Raw genomic sequence first — 27,499 nt, forward strand, 5'->3', positions numbered from 1 at the left:
AAAATTTGGATTGTTCTCTCTGATTACCCATCGGTTTGAGGATGAAACACTGTACTGAAATTCAACCGGGTCCCCAACGCATTATGTAATGATTTCCAAAATTGTGAAGTAAATCTAGGATCTCGATCCGAAACAATAGAAACAGGTACTCCATGTAGACGTATAATCTCCCTGATCTACAACTCTACATACTTGTCCATGGTAAAATCAACTCGTACCGGAATAAAATGAGCTGACTTAGTCAATATATCTACAATCACCCAAATGGAATCTCTTTTATTCGGAGTCAAAGGTAACCCCGTTACAAAATCCATTGTCACATTCTCCCATTTCCACTGAGGAATAGACATTGGTTGTAATAATCCTGATGGAACCTGATGTTCAGCTTTGACTTGCTGACACGTCAAATATTTAGATACAAATTCCGTAATGTCTCTCTTTATTCCAGGCCACCAATATAGACTCTTGAGATCCATATACATTTTATTTCCTCCCGGATGCATAGTCAATGGACTACAATGAGCTTCCGTTAACAAGTCTTTCTTTAACTCATCGTCATCTGGAATCACCAATCTCCCTTGATAATATAAGTTCCCATCAGCTTTCATTACATAATCAGTGGCCTCTCCATTCCTTGTCTGTTGTAACTTATTTAAACACTTTTCATCTCCAGCTTGCAATTATTTAATTTGATCTAGCCATGATGGCTTGAGAGTCAATTATGCACATATGGCACCATCTCCTCTTAACGATAGTCTGGCATCCAAAGCTCGTAAGGCTGCAAATGTCTTTCGGCTTAAGGCATCCTCTACCACGTTCGCTTTCCCCGGATGGAAATCAATCACTACATCATAATCCTTTAGGAATTCCACCCATCTTCTATGTCTTAAGTTTAACTCCTTCTGAGTCATCAAGTATTTCAAACTCTTATGGTCTGTATACAAATAGCATCGTTCACCATACAAGTAGTGACGCCAAATCTTAAGAGCGAAAACTACTGCAGCCATCTCCAGATCATGCGTTGGATAATTCTTATCGTACGCTTTTAGTTGCCTCAAAGCATATGCCACCACTTTGCCTCTTGCATTAATACGCATCCTAACCCGTTATGAGACGCATCACTGTACACTACATAATTTTTGCCAGATTCGGGTTGAATCAATACTGGAGCTTCTGTTAAAATCCTCTTTAGCTTTTCAAAACTCTCATGGCACTCTGGATTCCAAGAAAATTTTACCTCTTTCCTCAATAACTTGGTTAGGGGTAATGCTATTATCGAAAAGTTTTTAACGAACCTTCGGTAATATCCAGCTAACCCTAGAAAACTCTGGACTTCTGATATATTCTTTGGAACTTCACATTCTAAAATGGCTTTAATCTTTTGAGGATCCACTCAAATTCCTTCCGTAGAAATCACATGTCCTAGGAACATCATTTCCTTCAATCAAAAGTCACATTTAGAGAGTTTGGCATAAAGCTTCTTTTCTCTCAAAGTCTGTAGAACAATCTTCAAATGCAAACTATGCTCTTCTTCCGACTTCGAATACACTAAAATATCGTCAATGAATACCACAACGAATCAATCCAAATAGGGTTGGAATATTCAGTTCATTAAATCCATGAAAGCAACCAGTGCATTCGTAACTCCAAACGACATTACGATAAACTCATAGTGACAATATCTCGTTCTGAATGTCGTCTTTGGAATATCTTTATCTTGAATCTTCAATTGATGATAACCAGAACGTAAATCAATTTTCAAAAACACTGAAGCTCCTTTAACTGATCAAATATATCGTTAATTCGGGGGAGTTGATACTTATTCTTGATGGTCACTTTATTGAGTTGCCAATAATCAATGCAAAAACGCATTGATCCATCATTCTTTTTGACGAACAAAACTGGAGCTCCCCATGGTGAAACACTCGGTCTGATAAACCTTTTGTCCAATAATTCTTGTAATTGAATCTTTAATTCTTGTAATTCTTTTGGGGCCATTCTGTATGGTGACATGGTAATAGGTACAGTCCCCGACATGACTTCAATCTGAAATTCGACTTCTCTGTCTGGAGTCAAACCCGATAACTCTGCAGGAAAAACATCAAAAAATTCTCTGACTATAGGAATTTCTTCAATTCTCATTCTCTTTTGCTCTCACATCCAGCAAACTTGCAATAAACCCTTGACATCCCTGTAGCAATAACTTCTTTGTCGACATCACTGATATTACATTAGCCAACGGGTTCCATCCTTCACTAAATACAATAACCTCTATACCTTCTGAACTTCTCAATGTTACTCTTTTCAGTCTACAGTCAACATTAGCATAATAATAATATAACCAGTCCATTCCCAATATCACCTCGAATTCGTCAAAAGGTAATTCCATCAGATTAGTAGGGAATTCAATTCCCTGAATCCGTATGGGACACCCTCGACACACCATATTGACTCGAGCACTGCGTCCTAATGGATTAGTCACTATTACCTCACTGCTAGTATATTCTAACGAAATATTCAATTCTTTCACTAACTTGCTACAAATATAAGAATATGTAGACCTCGAATCAATCAATACAAATACATTCTTGTCATACAATTGGAAGATATATGCTATTATCTCTCGGTCATCTCTATCCTCGCTAGTCCTCATATTATACACACGAGCTGTAGAACGTATTTCTTGCGGAGCTGACGACTCTGATTGACTTCTTCCTCTGCCTCTACATCTTCCTCTCTGGGTAGCCGAGGTAGACCTCTCTGACTGAGCAGATTCACCAGGTAACAGGGGACAATCCTAAACAAAATGTTCGGCGTCCCCACATTTAAAACAGGCTCCAGAAATTATCATGTATATATCCCCGAGTGATTTTTTCCACAATGTGGACATTGTCTAACTTGGCTTGGGTTAGATCTCCCACCTACAGATCCCACTGACTGTGTTTGTCGACCCCTCATCTGATTTGATCCCCTTGCAGAAGATGCAATCGACTTTGATCTCGCTTGGGGTCGAGAACTCATATCTCTGCCCCTTTTTGACGGTGCAACACTCGATAATGCGCCCGATCTTTTCGAAGTCTGAACTTGAGAATCCCCGAACCTCTCATTTTGAGCTCTTTCCAGAGCTTTAGCATGGTTTACCACTTCTTGAAACGAATATAAATTCAACACAATAAGCATCTCTTTCAGGCGAGGACACAATCCCTCAACAAACCAATCGCAAACATCCTTCTCTGTAGGAATTAATTCCGCAGCGAAACGGCTCAACTTGTTGAATTCATATTCGTACTCATACAATGTACGATTCCATTATTTCAGGTTCATGAACTCTTGTTTCATTTGTAGAATGAACTGATCTCCGATGTATTTATGCTTGAATTCTTCTAAAAAACAAAGACCAAGTTACTTGATCACTGGGCATTATCAAGGTAACGTTGGTCCACCAAATTCTTGCTTGCCCTCAGAGCAATGAGACTATTCCATCCAGCTTTTCTGGATCAGAACAATGAAGTCCCTCAAGCATGATTTTTACATCATTAAGCCAAAGGTCCGCAGCAATAGGACCTTCTTCGGCTTCACCTCTAAACTCTGGTGCTCCTAAACCCTTCAACTCCTTTGCAACATTCATTCTCGGAGTTGAAGTAACATAAGGTTAAAAATGCGCCAATACCACGTCTAGTGTTCTGAAGAACACATCTTGATCACTTACAGGCACTCCATAGGGTGTCTGACCTTCACTCTGCCTGGCCAGGGCAGGTGAATTACTGCTTTCAGTAGGCCTATCGTCTCCCGCTTCACTTCTAGAGCTACCATGTCTGGACATCTATAAAAACATACACATATCATTCTATCAGCAAAACAACATACTTACTATTGTGTCAGATCAGAAGTTTTCACTATTTTGTTAGTATGTATACTTTATAAGACACTCTAGACTTCGGTTTATACCGAGAATCGACTAAACCGTAGCTCTGATACCATTAAATGTAACACCCCCAACCTGTATCCGACCCAAATACGAGTCTGAGGTGTCACATTGACTTTTCAAACTTTGACTATTGACAAAATTCAAGGAAAATTTAAAACCTTCATTAACATAAAAGCGGTTTATTTATATAAAATAACCAAAACAACCAAAATCGATCAGAGCATTTATAACTGACACTTTACTTACATGCCAACATACTATACACGACAAAATACATATTTTATCAATTACTTCTGATCTGATCTTCTGGCAGTGCTGCTGTTATTGCCACTCATATCTCTGTTCTTCTCGATTCTTGATACCTAAATGTAAATCACTTACATGCTAAGTCATAGACTTAGTGAGGCATAACATAAATATACATATACATATGTATAAAAATGAATTTATGAACATGTATCCTTACCATTAATCATGACATCTTAACTTGCATATATTTATTATACTATAACATATATGATGATAGTATGCACATATAAGACATATATTTTTATGCTGATTTCGTTTTAATTTATCTTTGGATTTCCCATGTAAATTATTGAGAACAAAGATATGTGAGTACATAGAGGTTGTGCACTATGCTGTCACCACAGCTCGTATAATTCCCTCAAGGGGCACTAAATATTTTTTTCGAAAGACCACTGATTGTTCTGAAGAACCACTATATCCCGAAGGACCACTGTATATGTCCCGAAAGACCACTCCTTAAGAACCATATACATAATACAATGGACCAAATAAGTGTACCAAAGTACCACATATATGTTCCATAGAATTACATATATGTCCCGAAGGACCACGTAGAACACTCGACTCTTGGCATGCCAATTATACCTACAACTCTCATATTAACTCACATGGGCTTAAATATGAATACATTTCTCATTTTCATATCTTCTCATCACTTTTCATATAAACATGTATTTCGCTACATATACACACATGTGATCACTTTCATTATTTCACATACCTGGATTGATCCTCTGACAATTTCATTCTTTCATATAATATCATAGTAAAGCATGAATGAACTATACATGAAATCACTGCATCCAATATATATATGTGGATGCATGTACATGAATATGAAATCAGGAATTCAACTATAAGAGATAGACTTATCGCAAGTCTTATCTCTATACAATTTTATCCAGTATGGGCACTCACCTTAGCCTTCCTTTGACTTAATTCTAATCTCTCGATTGTTCTGGAACGAGATTACGTCCTAAATCTACATAGTAATGCATTGATACATATCAGTATACTAATTGATATATTCTAAACTATCACTCCTTAGGATAAAAAAGAAAGCTATTTTTATCTTTTAATGAAGGTATGCATCGATGCACTACACTATGTATCGATGCATCCCTTGACGGGTGCATCGATGCACTATCTATGCATCGGTGCATAAATCCCATTCGAAGTTTGTATTTTAAGTAGGTGCATCGATGCACTCCTCATTCATCGATGCACTCCTCATGCATCGATGCACTCCTCATGCATCGATGCACTAATTGCATTTGATGTTCAATTATTTGATAGTGCATCGATACATATTGAATGTGCATCGATGCACACTACCCAGAATTTGTATTTTAAGCCCGAAAATCATCAATTCTTCTATTTAAACCCCTATCATGTCATTAAACCCAACCATCATTACTTAAACCAACTTATATCCATGAAAATCATCTTTAACCTCAAAATCCTATCCCTCATATGTGATTCAAGAATCATACTCAAATTTCAATATGTTCTAAATACAATTCTAACACTTCATATTCCTTAATTAGCATGATGACAAGTCAAATTTATCTTCAAATTCAACTTATCAACTCTTTTCCATAAATTCATTTAAAAACCCATTTTCTTTAATCTCTTATAACTTCTTCATCTTGTTACTTTAAAACAAATTAAGCTTTCCATAAGCTTAATTAGCATTTAAGGATCAAAAACAGACTTAAATTTCAGCAAACCATTAGCTTTTAAAAGATCTCACCTTTGTTCCCTTCTTCACGTGTGGAGAAAGAAGTGAATAAGAGAACTCTGGAACCTTGTTTTTCTTTCTTCTATTCCACGTGGAGTTAATATATAAATATCTCTTCTTTAATTCTTTCTCATGCAAATGACCATTTTATCCTTCTATTCCTTCTTCCTTGCAATTTAACCATATACCAATTACAATACTATTCAATTATTATACTTTAGTCACCAAATTCTGAAGTTTTACAATTTAGTCACTAACCTGGTATTGAGGATGTTACATTTTCACAACAAATATGGCGTGTGACACTAGTATCAAGCCACCATTCTTTTAGATTTGAACAACCATGTTAACTTCAGAGACCACATCACATAGGTCAAGTTCAGATACTTCCTTGAAAATTTCTGTCACGACATTAGCCTCTTTTGTTCTGGACCTTTTTGGAAGCCTACATTCGGATGACATGTGTCCCGTCTTATTGAAATTAAAGCATTTCCTTTGTAATTTTTGCTTCTTAGAAACACTGCCTTTTGGTTCTAATTTAGACTCAATTTAAGATTGCTTTCTTTTCTTGAAGTCCTTTTTGATTTCCATCACATCTGCCTTGGCAATGTTATGATTGGTTGTTTTGTTTAGCCTTTTAGTTGCACATTGATTGTCTTCTTCAATCCGAAGTCTCACAATCAGATCTTCCACTGTCATTTCTTTGCTCTTATGCTTAAGATAATTCATAAAGTCATTCCAAGCAGGCAAAAGTTTTTCAATAATGGCCGCCACCTGAAAAGATTCGCTTATAATCATCCCTTCTGCGAGAATACCATGAATGATCAGTTGGAATTCTTGCACCAGATTCACAACAGTTTTAGAATCAACCATTACAAAATTTAAGAATTTGGCAACTAATAATTTCTTAGTACTAGCATCTTCAGTTTTGTATTTATGGTCCAATTATTCTCATAGTTCCTTAGTCATTTTCTTTACGTTGTATACTTCATATAGTGCATCAGATAAACCGTTCAAGATGTAATTAGGACATAGAAAATCAAAGTGCTTCCATGCTTCGGTAATGTTGAATACGGTTGCAGCATCCACTTCATCCTATCTAATAGTAGGATGATCATCCTTTAAAAATTTGACCAGATTCAATGTCGTAAAATAAAATAACATTTTCTGTTGCCATATTTTGAAATTCTCTCCATTGAATTTTGCATGCTTTTCATTATGACTCATGGTCATAGGTAACGTTTGGCTTGCAACCTGAGTCTGTGTAGCAACAATCGCATTAGACTGTGAATTGAATGAAGTATTAGACATTTTTCTGTAATCAAAATCAAAACCGAAATAATAAATATAATATGAAACAAAATATATATTAACCTAAATATATACCACGATAATCTGATTGAATTTAGATTGAACTACAACACAAGTAATTTGTCTTAAGATTGTTCAATATATTGAAATTAGGCTTGCAGTATGATAATCTAAAATTTTGTTGCAATAATAAAATTAAAAAAAATGTGAAATTATAATAGAACCTGTAATCGGATGGAACTGAATAAATAGAGGAAGAGTTTTGTTGAGGCTTGTATGAATAATTTTCTTAAGACAGATTCGTCATCTCCTCGGTGCTTTGAGTAACGTTGGACGTCGGTCTCCCAGGATACAACAACAACGTTCACAACAGTAAGCACAACCGTAGTGAATAATCGAACACAATCTTTGTCTTTATCTATCACCGGAAAATGATTTTGGAAGAATCGAAGATTTGAAAGGAAAGTGTTGAAAGAAAAATAAAAAAGTTGTGTGTTGAGATGTGTCACAACTTATCCTTTATATAGGGAGATGAATTTGTATGGAAAGGTTAAGACCTTTAAATGAAATGACTTAACCATTTGATTAAAAATTATAACATTTTGATGGAAAGGTTAACATGAAAAGACTTGACTTTTTGGGTGAAAAGACTTAACTATTTTTCATGAATAGAGATGTTGAATAGTCATGATTAAATAAATCAATTAATTCATATTTTTCTAACAAATGTCGAATTCGGATGTCAGATACGAGTGTGTACAACACAAGTATACTATTCCAAGGCAGCTTGCATTAATCTATATCCATCTGTTTTATTATTGCAAGCATAGATCACTATGAGTTAATGAATTGCAGTAACATTACATAGATAATAAACAAAACTAATGGTTTTCAAAAACCAGTTAATTGAAAAAGAAAAACAATTTTAAAGAATTGTATACATATAATTACAAGTTGTCATGCTCAATGACTTGTGCTCCTCTCCAGTTTTCACCTGGTTTTATTATAACAGGCACCAGCATTGAAGCAAGGCCAGTGCAGATGAAACTTCAGTAATATAAATATCTATGTATATGTGTACGAATATGTATGTTATATGTGCAGAATCAATTATGGAAATAGGAAAAGAAAGGGTTTATTTTACCTGATCAAGAGTTTCATAGTTAGAAGGTGGGGTCTCAAAAAATGGTCTTTGGCTCTCTGATGGTGGAGCAGCATAGAGTCTACTGAGCTTATTGTTCAATATGGTGATTGGCACATCTTGTTTGGTCCAAAACGCCTGGTTTCTCTTCATTATCAGAACCGAACCATCCCAAAGACTCAGTTTTCATAGCTTCAGATGGGGATAAGTGCTCAAACGGAGAAGACAACGGCAGATGCGAGCAGTAAGAGCAGCCTCGGAGTCCGTTGATTGCTGTGCGACTTCTTTTCTTGAAGTTCAAATGGCTGAGTATGGCACTGGTTAAACTCACATCTTTGCGGCCGTTGTTCTTTACAATGACTGCTGTTGCAATGCTTAATGGATAAAGGGAAATGACATAACTGATATCTAAAGTTCCAGCAGCACAGCTTAACTCAACCTTGAAGAAAACAGATCTCATTACTTCATATGATAGGTTTATAGAATACTTTCATACATTATATTAACACAGACAGATCACGAACAGACTCAAACATAAACTAACAATCACAAACAAATCCAGATTCATCGAAACTCGGTTTGTTTACGGCTCTAAACAAAATCCCATAATTATCTAATAAACAGCTAACGAATAGAGTTGAACAACAGACTTCTAAACTATTCTACAAGTGATAAAATACCTAAAGAGCATCAATGGCATCATTATCAGCATCCTTTACAGTCCATTCATAACCGGATAAAAGAGAACCTTTCGAGCTTTTTTCAGTTGCATCATTGATAATCAAACCAATCCCTCCTTTGGACTTGGTAGAGTCTGTTCCGCCGGCAGGGACCGTGTAAAGAATCTCCTCTAAGCCATCGTCTTTCCAATATACTTTAGGCTTGTAAGAAGTGACAAGAGCATCGGGCCATCAGGGAAGCCATTGTTTGGATGAGGAAACTCTTGCTAGCTTCCACACTTCAGTGGACTAGCTAAGCTGGTAGACTCATCCTTTAGCACATGTTTTGTTTGTATATGCTTTTTTGGCCTACTTTTCACTTATCTAAACCTTTATGTCAGAAGATTTCCAACTCCTCTCTCTTTTGCCCCCATTTTCATCCAAATTAGTGAATTGCTGTATAATTTTATCTGAAACAATATCTACAATAAAGTTTTAGCAAATTTTATGTTTCTTTTAATTGGTGCATATGAAACATCTCGAGTAAATGATGGAATTAACATGAAAACTGGAATCTAACAAAACGTCAATGGCCAAAGGTGGCAACATTCATCAAATTTACTGATGGAAAAATTACAGAATTGATAAACAATAAAACAGGAGTGAAAATTTTCAAAATAAAAGCAATCTCTGTTTCCAAGTGCTTATAGCAACTCAAAAGATGCCTAACAAAGTCCCAAATCAGCCCCGGTGAGATACAAGAGAAACGTAGTCAATGATGCTGCAGGAGAGAGACTTAGTCCTCATCCATTCCTGCAGGCTGCTCTCTCCTCCCTGGACCTCCAGCTGGTTTTGCCATTATAATCTACAAAATTGAAGGAATGTCATAATATGCTTGGTGAATGAAAATATCCTAACCCAAAATATATTTTTATGCTCTGTTTCAAGTTAACTACCTGATCTACCCGTAGCACAGTGCATGCAGCATCGGCAGCATATTTGAGAGCGAAAAACCTGTCGAAATAAGAAAAATAACACAAGAAAAGGAGAGATTGTACTTTTAGTGTGTCCTTATGAGAAAGAACTCATGAGTAAGAAAAGTTGAAAAGGATCAATGTGTGACTTACTTGGTGACATAAAGATCCCAAATATTCAGGGATGACACATCCTTGCAAACACCATCCTCGGAGTCACCTCTCCCCAAGTCGATGCCCACTTTGGTATTTCCAGATGCGTGTTTTTCGTACAGCTTAGATATGATATCCATTGGATTGAGTCCAGCATTTTCTGCCAGTGTTCTAGGTACCATTTCAAAACTTTCAGCAAACTTAGCAATGGCATACTGATCCAATCTGCAAAATATCCAATCATGAATCACCCTATCAGTCTCCTCTAATAATCCAAATATACTGTATATTTCAAAACTTATAGATCCCCGACAGAGTGATAAAACATGCATAATAAATGCAAGATGAAAGAATCGAAAACGATGCTTGATTCACAAAAATCCAGCTCAGCTCACGTATAACATTAAAAAGTGTTACTCGTCCAAAAACATGGTGGTTAGGTAGGTCAATTGTCATAATGAAAAAATGTTCTACCATGCCATTTGTGCAAGAGCAGCACAAAATATGCAGGCTGATACTTTGTAGTACAGTAAAAACAGAAAAAAATAAGAGATTACCCTATTTCCTTAAAGGAAAATTCTTTCAATCTTCTAGCCAACTCAATTTCAGTAGCTGCAGCTCCAGGTACCATGCGACTGTCCCTGCACATTGCCTGACCCGGGGGAAAAAAGGTGGCCTTAAGAATGTGATAACTGATGATGATAATTCACTTGAAATTTACATCCAAAGCAAACAAAAAAGACTGTCTCAACAGGTTAAACAAAACTCAATAAGTTTTAGAGAGGCGAAACTCTATAATACTTGGAAGAATACATAGAAACAAAGTATTCGGCAACAATCACCTTATATGTATTCACTCCATCGTCAACAGCTCTTTCAAGATCATCCAATATACTATCAGTACTTCCTCTCAGTACCACAGTGGCAATCTTGTTACCACCTTCCTCGCTTCTCACAACTGTGACCTACAATCAATGGATAATACAAAACAAAATTAACAAAGGACAAGAGACAAATATGAGTAAAGCAAGCTCTTCATACATACCCGAGAACCACCAATTTCCTCAACTGAAATTGAATCGATAAATCCCAAATCATCAGCCTTTGGTTGGCTGAGTTTCAACTGCCAAAAGAATTAAAGGCTCATTAGATTGCAAACCAAATGATATTATTTTTTTTCCCTTTATTCTAATATAATCTTGATAGAAAGCTCACAAGAGCAGAAGTTCCTGTTGTGCGACAAAAACGCCTCAGTTCAAATTTTGAGCTGATTTTCAAGACCATTAGCCTGCAAAGAAAGGATCCAAACTAGAAATGTTGAACAAGGATGAAAAAGCTACAAAGCAAGATATTTTTAATCCAAGAGAAGCCAATCTATCAAACAACTAGCATCAGCATCAATCACTACATATAATATGAATATATCCAACATTAATCAGAAAAGGAGGAGAATTTAAAATATGAAAGAAAGCTTAGCATACTTGTAACGTTCACAGAAATGCAATGCCATTTCACCAACAGGTCCTCCACTGACAATAACTTTGGCACCAGACTCAGCAACTGCTTTGATTAGCTCCTCAACCTTAGCTTCTTCAGTTTTAGAATAATTCTCTAACTGCAAGATATGACAACCTTCAACATTTAGACATATTTGACCAACAACCGCCAGCCCCCAAATTCCAATTACTTATCAGCATAGAGAGGTAGACCTAAGGAAAAAATATGTATATTATTCTCATGGTTTACCTGCTCGGCAGATTGAATCAATACAGTTCCTTTTGTTTCAGTGGCAGATGAATCAACACCACTGGCAAACACAGCCACCTATTACAAAGTGACCACAAAGCCATAAGTTGAAATGCAATAAAACCTCTCTTTACCAATTAAAGAGCATAGTGCAACTGTTATAGAAATTATTTAAATGATTGTATACCTTTGCCTTCTCCATATGCTTTATACTTCCCACAGCATCACCTTTTAAAACCATCCCACGAACAATTGTACAATTATGCAGACCTCCTCCAACAAGCTTTGTGACACGGACATTATCAACGTCAAAGTTTGCAGGGTTCTTGGGACAGACTTGGATGCATGCCTAAGATGCAAAGGAATAAATAAAAAATAATCATGATATCCTTCAAAAGTTATCAGCTAATAGACAAACGCATCAGTGATGGACAAGAGAAGAGGAATAAGTTGCAAGTTACATCGGCTATAAGAGAACATAATATATCTTCCTGTCCGTGTTGTTTGCTAGCAACAGCAGCTTTCATTCGTGTAACAACTTCCTCTTTAACCCGAACATCCATAGTTTCAGAACCTTTCTCCACAAGTTTCCCCAACACCTCAATTGTCTGCGAATTTAAAAGATAGAAACAATAACAGAGAATCTGACACTAATCATAATTATCAACACTCAAGAACCACTTAAGTTACTTGGGAAACCAAAAGACTAACCTTGCCAATGGCTTTAGTATATCCACTGATGATCTCACTGGGGTGCAATCCCATCCTAATAAGCTCCTCTGCATTTTGGAGAAGCTCACCGGCAAACGAAATCGTCAAATTAGCACCATCACCGATTTCCTCTTGCTGAGCCTTTCCAGCCAAAACTAAAATCTTGGCGGCGGGATGCTGGACCTCAAGCTCATTGACAATAGTAGCAGCATCGTTGGTAACAAATAGCTTGTCTAAATGATTAATTACCATCTTATTCATACCTAAAGAAACAGTATATCAATTAAATCAAATGCGGCGGCATTAGTAAAAAAAAGAAGAAGAAGAAAAAAAGAACACTTGATCTGGATTTCACAGTTCGAAAAAGACAGCAGAATTCAAATAAAAAAAACCAAAGGAAAGAGAAAAAAAAGGGGTACCTTCGGGGCCGAGGGAAGTGCGAGTGATGGTGGAGAGTTGCTTGCAAGCATCAATGTTTTTGAGAACAGCTTCGTCGAGACCTGAAAGATGCTTGTGACCTTCTTTCAGCATTGATTGAATGCCGTAAGGCTGCATTGAAAACCCCATTTTCTTCTTAAAACCCTAACCTTAGAAATGAAGAAATGGGGAGGAGAAATTAAACTATTGGCTTTGAAGAAAGAAGAGGGGATATGGAAGTGTTTTAGTAAGTGCTAGTGGGATTTAAATCCAGGAAAACCCTAGAAGCTGGAAGAAACCCTTTTCCACGCGCCTTTAATTCACGTGAGAGAGAAAAAAATCTCCTCTATCGAAAATAAATAAATAAATAAACTACATCTAACTTCAATCAACTTTAGAATTTAGGATAAAATACATAAATAGTCTCCTACTATAAGATATTATTTTATTGAGTCTTTAAAAATTAAAAATTATAAAATGGTCCTTCAATTATAGGATGATGTTTTGTTGAGTTCTCTGACTATTAAAAGTTATAAAATGGTTATTCGACTATTCATGTAACATCCTCAATACCGGGTTAGTGACTAAATTGTAAAATTTCAAAATTTGGGGATAAAAATAGAATAGTTCAATAGTTCAATAATTTATGTGGAGATATTTCCTGAAAGTTATTAGTAATTATTAAAGGATATTAAGGGCAAAATGGTCTTTGTCATCTAAAGATAATTATCTTATATATTTATTAAGAGATAAGCTTGTGGGGAGAGTTATCTGGAAAACTCTTCTCCCTTCTTCTTCCTCCTCCACGTGAGAGCTCAAGCAAAGGTAAGATTTATTGTTGTTGATTATTAAATGAAATTTAAGGTTGAGTTTTGATTATTAGGTGATAATTAAGCATAAGAAGAACTTAAATTATCTTGAAACAATAAGATGAAGAGAATAGAGGGAATTAAAGAAAAGAGAGGAATAAGTAAAATCTTGAAAGAGGGTTATTTAATGAGGTTTTAGAGTGAATTTGACTTGTCATCAATCTAATTAACATGTATGAAGTGTTAGAATTGGATTTGTAACATGTTAAAATTTGGTATGATTCTTGAATTTCTTAAGGAGAATAAGATATGGAGGTTAAAGAAGTGATTATTGATTAGAAATGAGTGCAAATATGCATATGTAAGTTAGGAATATGAAAGGAGATGAAATATGAAGCATTTGAGTTGAATTAAATGGATTTTCGGGCTTAAAATGCAAATTATGGGCAATGTGTATCGATGCACATTGAATGTGCATCGATGCACTCTTTAAAGAAGAAACATCGAATGCATTTGGTGCATCGATGCATAAGGAGTGCATCGATGCATCCCTTTAAAATTAAAAACATCGAAGGTAATTTGTGTATCGATGCATGGGTAGTGCATCGATGCACATGTTAAAGAATGCATCGATGCACTGTAGAATGCATCGATGCACTTCAAGGGGAAATTGAAATAGACATTTCTTTTGGTCTAAGAAATGATAGATTAGTGTATATCAATTGGATACTGATATGTATCAATGTATGATTATATAGATAGCGAGCACGGACAAGTCCGGGTCGATTGGCAAGTTAAGATTCGATCGAAAGAGAGGAAAATCATAAAGTGTATTGGAACGTAGTGAGGCCAAGGTGAGGGCACATTAGATAGTGTATTATGTTTAATGGAAATAAGACTTGTGACAAGCTTATTTCCTATAGTAGAATGCATGAATTCATTAATATGAGCATATGTTTGATATGTTATGTGTGTGTTATTGATTGTTACATATGTTAATGATATGAGTGAATAAATGTTTATATGATACATGTTAAGTGTCCATGATATATGCACACATGATAATATGATATAAGTTAAATTATGTAATATGATACATAACTATGAGATAAGTGAAAAAATGTATATATGATAGAGATTATGTATGTGATAAATGAATGATATGACATGAACTACGTGAAAAGAAGCTACTTGATTACAGGTACATGTGAAAGAAGTTATGAGTTTATAAGAACATGTGATATGAATGTGTATATGTAATACTTGAAAGTGAATCATATTATTATATGAATATGAGAAATGATATGATAAAAGCTATGAGCATATGAGATATGACTATGTGAAACGATATAAAAGAGAATGCCCAAGTAAGTGTTAGGAGAGCTAGAGGTATAGTTGGCATGCCAAGAGTCGAGGGTCTATGCGTTTCTTTGGGACATATGTGTTATATGTAGTCCTTTGGGACATCTACGTGGTCCTTTGGGACAAATTCTACGCGCCCCTAGTGGGAATTATAAGAGCTGTGGTGACAGCATAGTGCACAACCACAATAGACTCACGTATCTACAGTTCTCACATGTGTACATGGGCTAATAAAGAGATAATTGTGAAATCAATGTATGTGATATATGTATATGAATTGCATGATATGATATATGTGTGATATGGGTTATTGTATCTGTTACATGAATATATGTTGATGTATATGTGAGTGAGTATAAATAACTCTTATATGATGATATAAGAATTTGTTATAAGTTATAGAATATGAATGTAAGAGATCATATGAATAAGAAATAAGAGATATGAAGTATAATAGTATAGAAGCAAGATAAAAACATAAATGATGATATGTATGTAATTGTTATATGAAAAGCATATGAGTGAGATGATTTGATATGATGTGTATGATATGATAATAATAGTTGTTCCTGCATGATTACAAGTTAGAGTTTACATTATATATTTATTCGCCTCACTAAGTCATAGACTTAGCGTGTAAGTGTTTCACACGCAGGTTCTTACAAGCTTATGGATTGTTGAGGTGCAAGTCAGGTCAACATTTTTCCTTACAAAGTTTCAGATCAGAAAATAGATGATTTAAATGTATTTTATGGTATAAAAGTCTAGTTGGCATATATTTAAAAGATTTGAATTGTATAAGCTCTAAATAGTTCTGTAAACGTTTTGAATAAGTAATATGTTATCAAAGTTTTTAAATTACTCACTATTTTATACAAGTAAATGTTTTAAAAAGTCAATGTGACACCTCAGACTCGGATCCAGGTCGGATTCAGGTTGGGGGTGTTACAATTCATATGTTTCAAACTCGTCCTTTTTTGTTTTTAAAAATTGACTGTCGTTTGAGCTAGACATTAACATGTTGATTGAGATATAATAAAAATATGATCTCAGAACTATTTGAATTGTATTTTATAGATAGACTCTTCGTTTATATTATAATGTTGAGCTAGTGTTTTAATGATTTTGTCGTCGAGCCAGTGCTTGAAATCAACGGTGGTGCATGCTGTCATTATTAAAATATGATTTTATCATATCTTAGTCAACAAGTTAATGTCCAACTCAAACGACTATTAATTTTTTAACAGAAAATGACAAGTTTGAAACATATGAATAGTCGAGTGACCATTTTGTAACTTTGAATAGTCGGAAGACTCAACAAAATAACATCCTATAATTGAGGGAGCACTTTGTAACTTTTAATAGTTAGAGACTCAACAAAGAATCACTATATATGGACCATTTATGTACATTACCCTAGAATTCATATGGATTTTATCATTGAATTTAAAATATTTTAATTTTAACATTAAATTTTCGTTTTAACTTCAATTATCAGTATTGAATTATTAAATCGTTAACAGTGTGATAATATTAATGAATTAATGGCCCAATATTATAATTAAAGTTAAATTAAGATATAAAATATATATATATATATATATATATATATATATTTGACTTCTACGTGTCATCATGTTATTAATGAATTAATGATCTAATATTATAATTGAAGTTAAAATTAAAATCTAGTACTAAAATTAAATTGTTTTAAGTTTAATACTAAAATGAATATAAATCTCAAAATGCAATGATAATTGGTGTATTTTACAAATATATAAAAACATTTCCTTTGAATGAAAATATTTTATATAAAAATTATTTATAAAAATAAACATATTTATTTATAAAACTATTAAACATGAAACCATTGAAGTAGAGGTGAAGAATAGAAAGTAACAGTGATCTAATTAGGAATCAACTGGGATCAGATCGTTCGGGGCATATAACAATCACCAAGGACAGAGATGATATCCTTAATTCCTTGTCCACATGCATCACAAGATTTATTTGTCGATATTCCTCGGTGAAACCTCTCATTATTGATGAACAGTCGATAGCGGAGAATTATCCAAATGAAATGTCTGATACGTTAGGGCCAACAAACGATCATGCAATCGATCATAGGGTATCCTTCGAGTCCCAGGATGAATGTCGCAGTCTCTAATATGCTCCTTTATTGCATGTAAGCCGTCATGACTGGAGCTTTGAGGGCACTCGTTGCAAATAAGACTGATCTAATTTCTTTGTTGGGAACCTCATTATCTAGAATTTAGGTCTCTTTAACTTTGAGTTTAGGGAATATTAGGTATGGCTCATAAATATACCGGTAAAGAGGACAGAGGATGAAGCGGAGTGAGCGAAGTGAACGCAGCGAACATCATCTGCCCTTACAAAGAAAGTCTCGTAGTGGGGGTTACGATTATATGGTTTAGGGGTGTTGGGGCGCAGCCTCGCGGTACGGTACAGGATTATTTTTGTAAATATGTATTAGGGTTTATTTATTATAAAAGGAGATGTAACCAAAACCTATGAGATATTGAATAAAAATTCTAGCGTCGCCTAGGGCACCGAGGACGTAAGCACATTACTGAACCTCGTTAAAATTCTTGTGTTCTTTATGTTTTCTTTACCCGATTATTCAACAATTGGTATCAAATGTCAGGAGCCAAATTCAAAGTTGTAAAATTCGATGGTCATGGTAACTTCGGATTATGGCAAACAAGGGTGAAGGATCTGTTGGCGTAACAAGGGATCATGAAAGCTTTGTGACCTACAAAGTCGGCGTCGATGGAGAAGAAAGATTGGGAAAAATTACAGCAGTGAGCGGTAGAAACCATACGATTATGTTTGGCAGACGAGGTCATGTATCACGTCATGCATCTGTCGTCTCTAGATGAAATTTGGAAGAAGTTGGAAAGTCAGTTTATGTCCAAATCCTTAACTACTAAATTGTATCTAACGCAGCGGCTGTATGGGCTGAAGATGCAGGATGATCATGATTTGGCGCAATACGTGAATGTCTTCAATCAAATCGTTTCTGATTTGGCTCGGCTTGATGTGAAAATTGAGGATGAAGACAAAGCAATGATTCTGTTGTGTTTGTTGCCTCCCTCTTACGAACACATGCTGACTACTCTTACATATGGGAAAGAGACTATCAAAGTTGAGGAGATTATTGCAGCCTTGTTGGCTCACAACCAGCGGAAGCAGAATGCAAGGGAAATCTCTCAAGCTGATAGCTTATATGTCAAGGGTAATTGAGACTGTAGACCGAAGCCAGAGAAGGCAGGGTCTGGGAAGCGGAATTTCATATCCAAATCTAGGAATAAGAAGACAATTCACTGTTACAAGTGCAAGGAGGCGGGACATATAAAGCGAGACTGTCCGAAGTTGAAAAAGCAAATTGATGAGAAGCGAGATAACTCATCCAAGTCTGTGAATGTGGTCGAGGATGACAATTCTGATTGCAGTGAGGGTGATATGCTCTCTATTTTAACGACTCAATTGACAGATGCTTAGATTTTTTATTCTTGATGTTCTTATCACATCACGCCAAATAGGGAATGGTTTTCGACATACAGGTCGGTTAATTCTGGTTCTGTTTATTTAGGTGATGATCGATGTTGCAATATTATTGGTATTGGTGATGTCAGAATTCAGATGTATGATGATTCTGTTCGGACGTTGTGTGGTGTTCGGTATATCCCAGATTTGAAGAAGAATTTGAATTCTTTGGGCACTTTGCACAATAATGGTTTTATCCCTAAGGCTGATGAGGATAGGGAAACCATTCGGATTACTAAAGGTGCTTTGACTGTTATGAAAGGAAATATGACTACAGAGAATATTTACAGATTGTTAAGGAGTACCGTTGTAGGTGGAGTTCATTATGTTGAGTCATGTGATGATACTACCAAATTGTGGCACATGTGTGTTGCTCATCTTAGTGAACGTGGTATGGTTGAATTACATAAAAGAAATCTTTTGTATGGTGTTAAAAGATGGAAGCTCAATTTTTGCAAGCATTGTGTCCTTGGTAAACAGACTAAAGTTTGTTTCAAGACTGAGAAGCACACAACTGAAGGAATTATTGATTTTGTGCATTTTGATGTATGGGGGCCTTCCACGACATCGTCTTTGGGTGAATCTAGGTATTATATTACTTTTATTGATGATTTTTCACAGAAAGTTTGGGTGTATTTTTTGAAATAGAAGTATGACGTTTTTTAGAAGTTCAAGCTATTGAAAGTTGAGGTAGAAAACCAAACAGGACGAAAAATTAAGTGTTTATGGTCTGACAATGGTACGGAGTACACAGATTCACAGTTTCTAAACTTCTGTAGGGAGCATGGGATTAAGAGACATTTTACAGTGTGTAAGACACCACAACAGAATGGTGTTGCGGAATGGATGAACAGGTCGTTGAATGAAAGAGTAAGATGTTTGCGGTTGAATACGGGGTTTCCCAAACACTTCTAGGTTGAGGTTGTTAACATGGCGTGTTATCTTATCAATCGATCGCCAAGGGAATTATTGGCTAGGAAAGTTGCAAAAGAGGTTTGGACTAGTCATGATGTTACTTTTGATTACTTACAGATTTTTGGTTGTCCTGCTTATATGCATGTACCTGTTGATGAGAGATCCAAACTTGATGCAAAATCGAATGAGTGCATTTTTCTGGGTTACAAGACAGGTGTCAAAGGATTCAAGTTCTGTGATCCAGTTGCGAAGAAAATTGTGATCAGTAGAGATATTGTTTTTTATGAACAACACATGTTACAGCAGAAGAAAGACACGACAGTGGTGGATTTCGAGCAGTTTTCAGTTGAGAAACCAGAAACTTCTCAACCGACTTATGGTGGTTCCGTTACGGTTGATTTGCATAATTATAGTCTCGCCAGAGACAGGGTGAGACAGACGAAAATAAAGCCTCCGAACAGATTGGGTTTTGAAGACTTGGTCTCTTTTGCACTTACTGTTAGTAGTGATGACTCGGTTACTTTTCATGATGCTGTTACTAGTCAGGAAAACGATAAGTGGATGGTTACTATGGTTGAGGAGATGGAGTCTTTGAATCATAATCGCACATGGGAGTTAGTTCGCCTTCCTGAGGGTAAGAAGACTATTGGATGCAAATGGGTGTATAAGAAGAAACCAACAGTAACAGAAAAAGAGGGGGAGGAGTTCAAGGCTCGTTTGGTAGCAAAGGGGTTTTCATAATAGAAATGAGTTGATTATGATGAAATTTTTTTCTCCTGTGGTCAGACACACTTCAATCCGAGCAGTACTTGCATTGGTGGGTAGTTGGGATTTGCATTTAGAGCAGATGGATGTGAAAACTGCTTTTTTGCATTGTGATTTAGAGGAGCAGATCTACATGCAGCAGCCTGAAGGTTTAACTCAACCTGGAAACGAGCATTTAGTTTGCATATTGAAGAAATCTTTGTACGGGTTGAAACAGTCTCCGAGTCAATGGTACAAACGATTTGACTCATATATGATCAAGATTGGCTACAAGCGATGTGATATGATTGTTGTGTCTATATTAAGAGCCTTGATGATGGTTCCTTTTATTTTTCTGTTATTGTATGTTGATGATATGTTAATTACTGCGAAGAACATGGATGATGTTATCGATTTGAAATTGAGTCAGGAATTTGATATGAAAGATTTAGGTGCTGCAAAGAAAATTCTTGAAATGGAAATTTGCAGGGACAGAGACTCAAGGAAACTGTGGCTATCTCATCGGGGTTATGTTGAGAAAATACTAGAAAGGTTTGCGATGAGCAGCACAAAACCAGTGAGCAGTCTATTGGCGAATCACTTTAAGCTCTCATCAGAACAGTGCCCTAAGACAGATAAGGAAGCTAAAGATATGGCAAAGGTTCCATATTTTAATGTTGTTGGATGCTTGATGTATGTAATGGTATGTACGCATCCTGATTTAGCTCATTTTGTTAGTCAAGTTTGTAAGTACTTGTCTAAACCTAGTAAGCAACATTGGGAAGCAGTCAAGTGGATCTTTAGGTACTTAAAGGGAATTGTGGGATATGGAATTGTTTTTGGTAGTCAGAGGGATAATCCTTTGGTTGTAGGATATGTGGATTCAGATTATGCGGGTGATTTGGATAATAGAATATCTACGGCAGGATATATATTTACTCTTGGAAGAGGGTCTATTTGTTGGAAGTCTACTGTTCAATCTGTTGTGGCATTATCTACAACTGAAGCTGAATATATGATAGCGGCTGAAGCTGCAAAAAAAGCTTTATAGCTTACTGGTTTAGTGAAGGAGTTTGGTGTTCAGCAAGGTAGAGTTCAGTTGCTTTGTGACAATCAAAATACTATTCACTTGGCTAAGAATCAGGTATATCGTGCTAGAACTAAGCATATTGATGTAAGGTTTCACAAGATCAGAGAGTTGGTTACATCTGGATAGATTTTGTTTCAGAAGGTACATACTGATGAGAATGACGCTGATATGTTCACCAAGCCAATTACGACAAACAAGTTCATGCATTGATTGGACTTGTTGAATGTTTCGAGTTGTTAAAGAATTAAGGTAACCTAACCCACATTGAATGTTTCCTAAGGAGCAGAATATTTGCCAATGTGGAGATTTGTTAGGTATTGCTCATAAATATATCGGTATCGAGGACAGAGGATGAAGCTGAGTGAGCGAAGCGAACACAACGAACATCATCTGCCCTTACAAAGACAATCTCGTAGTGGGAGTTACGATTATGTGGGTTGGGGACGCAACCCTGCGGTACAGTATAAGGTTATTTTTGTAAATATCTACCAGACTTTATTTATTATAAAAGGAGATGTAACCAAAACCTATGAGATATTAAATAAAAATTTTAACGCTGCCTAGGGCACCGAAGACGTAAGTGCATTGTTGAACCTTGTTAAAATTCTTATATTCTTTCTATTTTCTTTACCCGATTATTATTCAACACAGAATGTGCCTTTGATTGGAAAGGTACCAACCCTACCACCTTCATCTTAAATAAACTCTCAAAGAAGTAGCTTCCTTTTGAAGAACTCGTTCATTTTCACGGCTGTGATCCAATTCAAATTTCATCTGTTTAGAGCTCGACTTGAAAATATCTGGTGTTTCGATCTCAGTTAAATAACCGGTCACTGTGAGATTTATGTTGCCACAAAAGTTCCTCATGATCAAGTAATTCTGTACGAATTTCTAGCTCAATGTCTTGGAGATCATCAAATGCAACCCATTGAATTTTATCAAATGCAATAAAAAAGATGCAAACAAGACTAAAATTCTCCTTGGTCTTTTTTTGTTTTTCATTTTCAACTCTTTCTCATTAAGAAAAACAAAGGGAAAAAACAGGTGAAAAAGGGGCTAATGAGCAATTACATTCTGCTCATGATGGTTTAACCCTGTAAGATGTATTTTACCTATTCCTACATTCTAAGGAATAAGGCTATGAAGACCAGTCCCAATACCTGATACCAATTTATCTAACTTAAACCATAACAAACCAAAACTACAACCCTTGTTCCAAATCTAACCAATCCCTATTCAGCAAGCACTCGCCACGCAAACAGGTTTCACGGGGCCATCTTCAGTTGCACCAACCGATCCGTTCTCTTCCACAGCTTTCACATCTCCATTCGAAGTCGATGCAACAGTTGATCTTTCCGATGTCTAGTTTGCTACTGCTGCAGAGTCTTTGTTGTCTGTTACGGGATCATCATTAGGCTCCCCGTTTGAAGCCTGTTTAGGGAGAATTTGGCATGGTTAATATTTAAACAGTATATGCAAGCCATAGATCGGAAAATCTTCAGCAGGAGTTGGATGTACCTGTTTCTGTAAATGTCGATGCTTGGCCTTTTTCTCCTGGATTATCTTTTGTCGAGTCTCGTAGAATTCAAAATCATCAAGAATGCATGTCTTGCTGGAATGTTCCTTAAAGATTTTGAGAATTTGAATCCCTTGCTCAAAGTTAACCTACAGCAGCCACCAACCAATTTACAATGAAGGATAAAAACAACGAAAAGGGGAAATATAACACATTCGAACACACATACACGTATAGAGTACCTCTTGAGTGTCTCTACTATTAGTGACAGGCTTGTTCTCATTGTTGGTAAGGGTTATGTGCCTCAACAAAGAGTTCGAAACATCCTTAACAATGTGCCACTTCACAGGGAAGCAACCAGTCCACTTATCTTGTTGCCAGTATTCTACAGTTTTATTGAAATCGACCGGACCCACCATTTCTGCTAATCCAACAAATTGTCCACTGGTATTAACCTGTAAAATATGGTGCAGAATTGGTGAGAATCAAGCAAATCATATACTCGGTAAATAAGGAAAGCAGATAGTAATGTGATCATACTCACCGAAAACAGTAGAAATACAGGACAACCAGCGGACTTCCCCTTGACCTCATGGAATGCAGCATCAAGTTTTTTGTTGCCATTAGATGTACTGGCCCACACATTGTATTTGATGCTTTTGTGGACATCATCCTCACTATAGGATTTAATAACAAAAAACTTAGCATCTGAATAACTCTCAGGAAAATCTTCTTTATTGTATTGTTCCAGAACTGGAACGAGAGCAACAACGTTCTCATCATTACTCTTATTCTGTGGAAGGTTCTGATCTTTGATAGCTAGTGTTGCAGTTCCAGAACCATCCTTATTCTTATACCCTTTTACTCTGGGTCCTTTGTTTAGCTCATTGAAACCATCGATATTCTCTTTCCCATAACCACGGAACCTAGATTTGTTGTAGTTACCAACATTATACAACCCTGGTCCATTCTTCCGGGCATCATATCCGTATGATCCAAAACCAGCACCACCTCTAACGGTGTTTCCATAACCATAGGTCATATTGTTGGGGTACATGTGGTTCATGTATCCAAATGCTTGGCCTACACCTGATGCAGGTCTAGCTTTGTGCATATTCTGCAGTCCGATAATTAGAACAATTAGGTCAATCAACTATGAAAGAAGCAATACAAGTAATCTTACATCTATTTACCAAGTCCACCTACCAATCTACTTGTGCAACTTTGTATCTTTGTTCACGCAAGTAACTAAAACAGTTCGAAACATACCATGACATGAGGGAAGGCATGGAGATTCTGATTCCCGCCGGATGAGAGGTTCGTATATGAAGAGAACCCACTATTTGCATCAGATTGTCCATTAGGAGACATGGACATATCTAACCAAGGAATTGGCGACCGAATCCCATCATAGCTAAATCTCGGGTCCTGATAACCTTGAGATAGATTACCAGTTGGCAAGCCTCCTTTATAGAAAGCATTGGGATTCAGAGAGGAACTCTTGAAAGTTGATTTTAGCGACCCAGACCCACCACCACTTGCTATAGCGCTTGAATTTCCTTTGTTTGCTTCAACGGGTAATGAACCTTGTTCGGCTACACCAAAACTTGAAACATCAACTTGAGAAGCATTGGCTTGACTAGTTTGAGGAGGTGGTTGGTAATACAGACTCGGATAATAGTACTCTTGCAAAGCATGTAGCTGACCATCATGTCCCATAGCTGGAAGAGGTGGACTGGGAACGGAATAAGGGGCATATGACATGTAACCGTAAGTTTGTGGGTACATGTAAGAGCTATTATCACTGTAGAAATCCTGTCAATAGAAATTAAGCATATCAAATACACACATATTTATCTCAACATGCAACCGGCATAGATCCCAAAGCAAACCGATAGAATTGAAAGACACCTATAGCCGACTAATCTATAACTAATAACAAGTAAAACTTTAATCAAGACAAAAACAAGTTACAACTCAAAATCTATTCGCTACCTTCTTGACAGGCTCAGGAACTTTTGTAGTCTTGGCTTGGGAATCCAGAGACAAGTTCTCCAGTGAATCTGCAACTTCTGTAATTGTAGGAAGTAAAGGATGAAAACAGAACATACAGCTTAAAAATTAAACAGTACAAAATTTGAAATATATCTAAATTACATCACTTAAAGCAATAACAAAAAACCACAACTTCAAGCTATCAATATCACATAAACCTCATGTATGCATATATACAAACACCAACAATCAAAGATCCAAACGAGAAAACACATTCAAAATCATAATCTTCATGAAAGAATCTTATCCAGATCTATAGAAGATGAAAAGCTTGAGATAAACCTTTAAGAAAAAAGGAAAAAAGAAACATTAGACCCTGCTACTGCAAAGATCCAAATATAAAAAAACACATTCAAATTCATGAACTTCAAAAACCTATCAAACTAAATCCATAAAAGCTGAAATTTAACATAAATCAATAGAAAAAAAAGGTACAAACTTTTGAATAAAGTTATAGAAAAAAAAAACCTTTAAAGCTTATTCCAAGAAACTTATATCAAAAGCTTGAAAACTTCAACACAAGAAGCAAACCCTTAAGGGCAAAAGAGAAGACACTAAAAAACCAATAAAGGAACACTCGTATACAAATCTACAGAAACCAAAGCATACCCAGAGGAGTTAAGTTAGGAAGGATACGATCAGGAGTGGCCATGACTAGAGAGATCAAGGGTGGATATTTGGAGTAAGAGAAGTAGAGAGAAGGTGAAGAGAAAAGAAAATAAACCCTAGTGTTTGCAAAGTTAAAGAAGAGAAAAAGAAGGCGTGGAGAAGGGACAGCCGTCAAAAACACAAAAAAGCCTTAGGAGGGTGGGTTTCAGAATATACACACACACACTGCTCACTATAAAAAAAAATACAAAAAATCTTTTTTTAATTGGACTAAAATAAGTTAAACTACATAATATTACTGAATTTTAGATTATATTTTTTTTTGAACTTTAAATTACTTTAATTTTAACATTAAAGTTGTGCACTCAATTATAATACTTGACCGTCAAATCGTTAAAGACTGGATATTTCTTTTGTAAACTTTGTTTTTTTCTATTAATTTCAAAACAATTTAATTTTGAACATTGAACTTAGGAGGGTGGGTTTCAGAATATACACACACACACTGCTCACTATAAAAAAAAATACAAAAAATCTTTTTTTAATTGGACTAAAATAAGTTAAACAACATAATATTACTGAATTTTAGATTATATATTGTTTTTGTTATTGAACTTTAAATTACTTTAATTTTAACATTAAATTTTAGTTGTGCACTCAATTATAATACTTGACCGTCAAATCGTTAAAGACTTGGATATTTCTTTTTGTAAACTTTGTTTTGTATTGATTTTACTATTAAATTTCAAAACAATTTAATTTTGAACATTGAACTTTATGTTAAGTATCGTTTTGAACCTGGATAAAATCGTTAACTTTGTCAGTCATTAAAGTCGATCAATTACGTCTATCATTATTCGTGAAAAGATTAATATAAAAATATTCATATTTCACTCTTATTTTTTATTAAAAAAATGATGGAGCCATGTGTTCTCTCAAAAATATTTTGTATTTAAAATATATATAAGAATAATTACTTATTTAGACTCCTAATTTTAATTTATTAATACTTCTGCTTTATTTGTCGTGTTCTTTATATTTTTCCTTCTGATCTTTATTTACGATTGTCCATGTCCTTGAATTGACTTTTCACAAAAATCATTCAAAATCAATAAAAATATATATAAAGGTTCGATGTTCTAATACTCTTATTCTCTCCTACGGTCATTTGATGATTTTAATTTTAAAATATGTTGTTTATTTGCTCAAAAAATATTTTTCACTACAAATAAAATTCTAAAATTATCAAATCCAAGAAAGTCATCAAATAAAAAAATTGTGAATTCTTTGTGTTTATACATGAGCTTTGAAAATGTTTTATGAAAATAAAAATCTATAAAATGGTAGGGGAAGATGAGACAATTTCGGTGGTGTCTAAGTGTGGTCGTAAAAGGCGTTAGAAAATGATAGTTTTAGCGAAGAATATGGTGAGATGAAATTTTTAAAAAATATAAATATTTTTTAACTTCCACGTCATAACTAAAATTGGCACAATCGTCCAGTTGAAAATGATTTAATGACTTAGTCTTTTAATTGAATTCGAAACAAAATTTTAGTTAAAATTAAATTATTTTAAAATTTTATGATTAAATTGATATAAATATTAAGTTAAATTATATTTAGAGTAATTTACCCTAAAAAACAAAAACAATATATGGATTCCATCGGGTAATCACCAAAATAGAAAAACGGTGATTCAAATGCCTCATTGGCTCCATTTCCTAATCTGGATTTCTTTTATT

The 27,499-nt window shown here is 35.4% G+C and overlaps 2 protein-coding genes and 1 pseudogene across 5 annotated transcripts; all 3 read right to left on the reverse strand.

The window, feature by feature from the left end:
• Window positions 1-8,083: 8,083 nt before the first annotated feature.
• LOC120163283 lies at window positions 8,084-9,338 on the reverse strand (annotated as a pseudogene).
• A 290-nt stretch (window positions 9,339-9,628) lies between these two features.
• LOC120163276 (T-complex protein 1 subunit theta-like) lies at window positions 9,629-26,657 on the reverse strand. Of its 2 annotated transcripts, XM_039173248.1 has the most exons (14): window positions 26,652-26,657; window positions 13,093-13,246; window positions 12,674-12,936; window positions 12,424-12,570; window positions 12,150-12,311; window positions 11,963-12,040; window positions 11,698-11,831; window positions 11,432-11,504; window positions 11,262-11,339; window positions 11,059-11,181; window positions 10,774-10,868; window positions 10,217-10,441; window positions 10,046-10,103; window positions 9,629-9,954 (listed from the first exon to the last, which is right to left on the reverse strand). In XM_039173248.1, the coding sequence occupies exons 2-14, from the start codon at window positions 13,238-13,240 to the stop codon at window positions 9,886-9,888; spliced, it is 1,653 nt and encodes a 550-aa protein (XP_039029179.1). In that variant the 5' UTR covers window positions 13,241-13,246; window positions 26,652-26,657; the 3' UTR covers window positions 9,629-9,885. The 2 variants fall into 2 exon arrangements, with proteins under 2 accessions (XP_039029179.1, XP_039029178.1); XM_039173247.1 differs by lacking the exon at window positions 26,652-26,657 and having other exon boundaries at window positions 13,093-13,308.
• On the reverse strand, window positions 22,624-25,931 carry LOC120163275 (YTH domain-containing protein ECT2-like). 3 transcript variants are annotated; one of them, XM_039173246.1, is made up of 8 exons: window positions 25,758-25,909; window positions 25,089-25,165; window positions 24,629-24,908; window positions 24,363-24,544; window positions 23,638-24,210; window positions 23,336-23,548; window positions 23,096-23,242; window positions 22,624-23,008 (listed from the first exon to the last, which is right to left on the reverse strand). In XM_039173246.1, the coding sequence occupies exons 1-8, from the start codon at window positions 25,798-25,800 to the stop codon at window positions 22,940-22,942; spliced, it is 1,584 nt and encodes a 527-aa protein (XP_039029177.1). In that variant the 5' UTR covers window positions 25,801-25,909; the 3' UTR covers window positions 22,624-22,939. The 3 variants fall into 3 exon arrangements, with proteins under 3 accessions (XP_039029177.1, XP_039029176.1, XP_039029175.1); XM_039173245.1 differs by having other exon boundaries at window positions 24,363-24,908; window positions 25,785-25,931; XM_039173244.1 differs by having other exon boundaries at window positions 24,363-24,908.
• Window positions 26,658-27,499: the final 842 nt, after the last annotated feature.

Source organism: Hibiscus syriacus, unplaced genomic scaffold (genome assembly GCF_006381635.1).
Source record: "Hibiscus syriacus cultivar Baekdansim isolate YM2019G1 unplaced genomic scaffold, ASM638163v2 tig00111440_pilon, whole genome shotgun sequence".
Lineage (NCBI taxonomy): Eukaryota > Viridiplantae > Streptophyta > Magnoliopsida > Malvales > Malvaceae > Hibiscus > Hibiscus syriacus.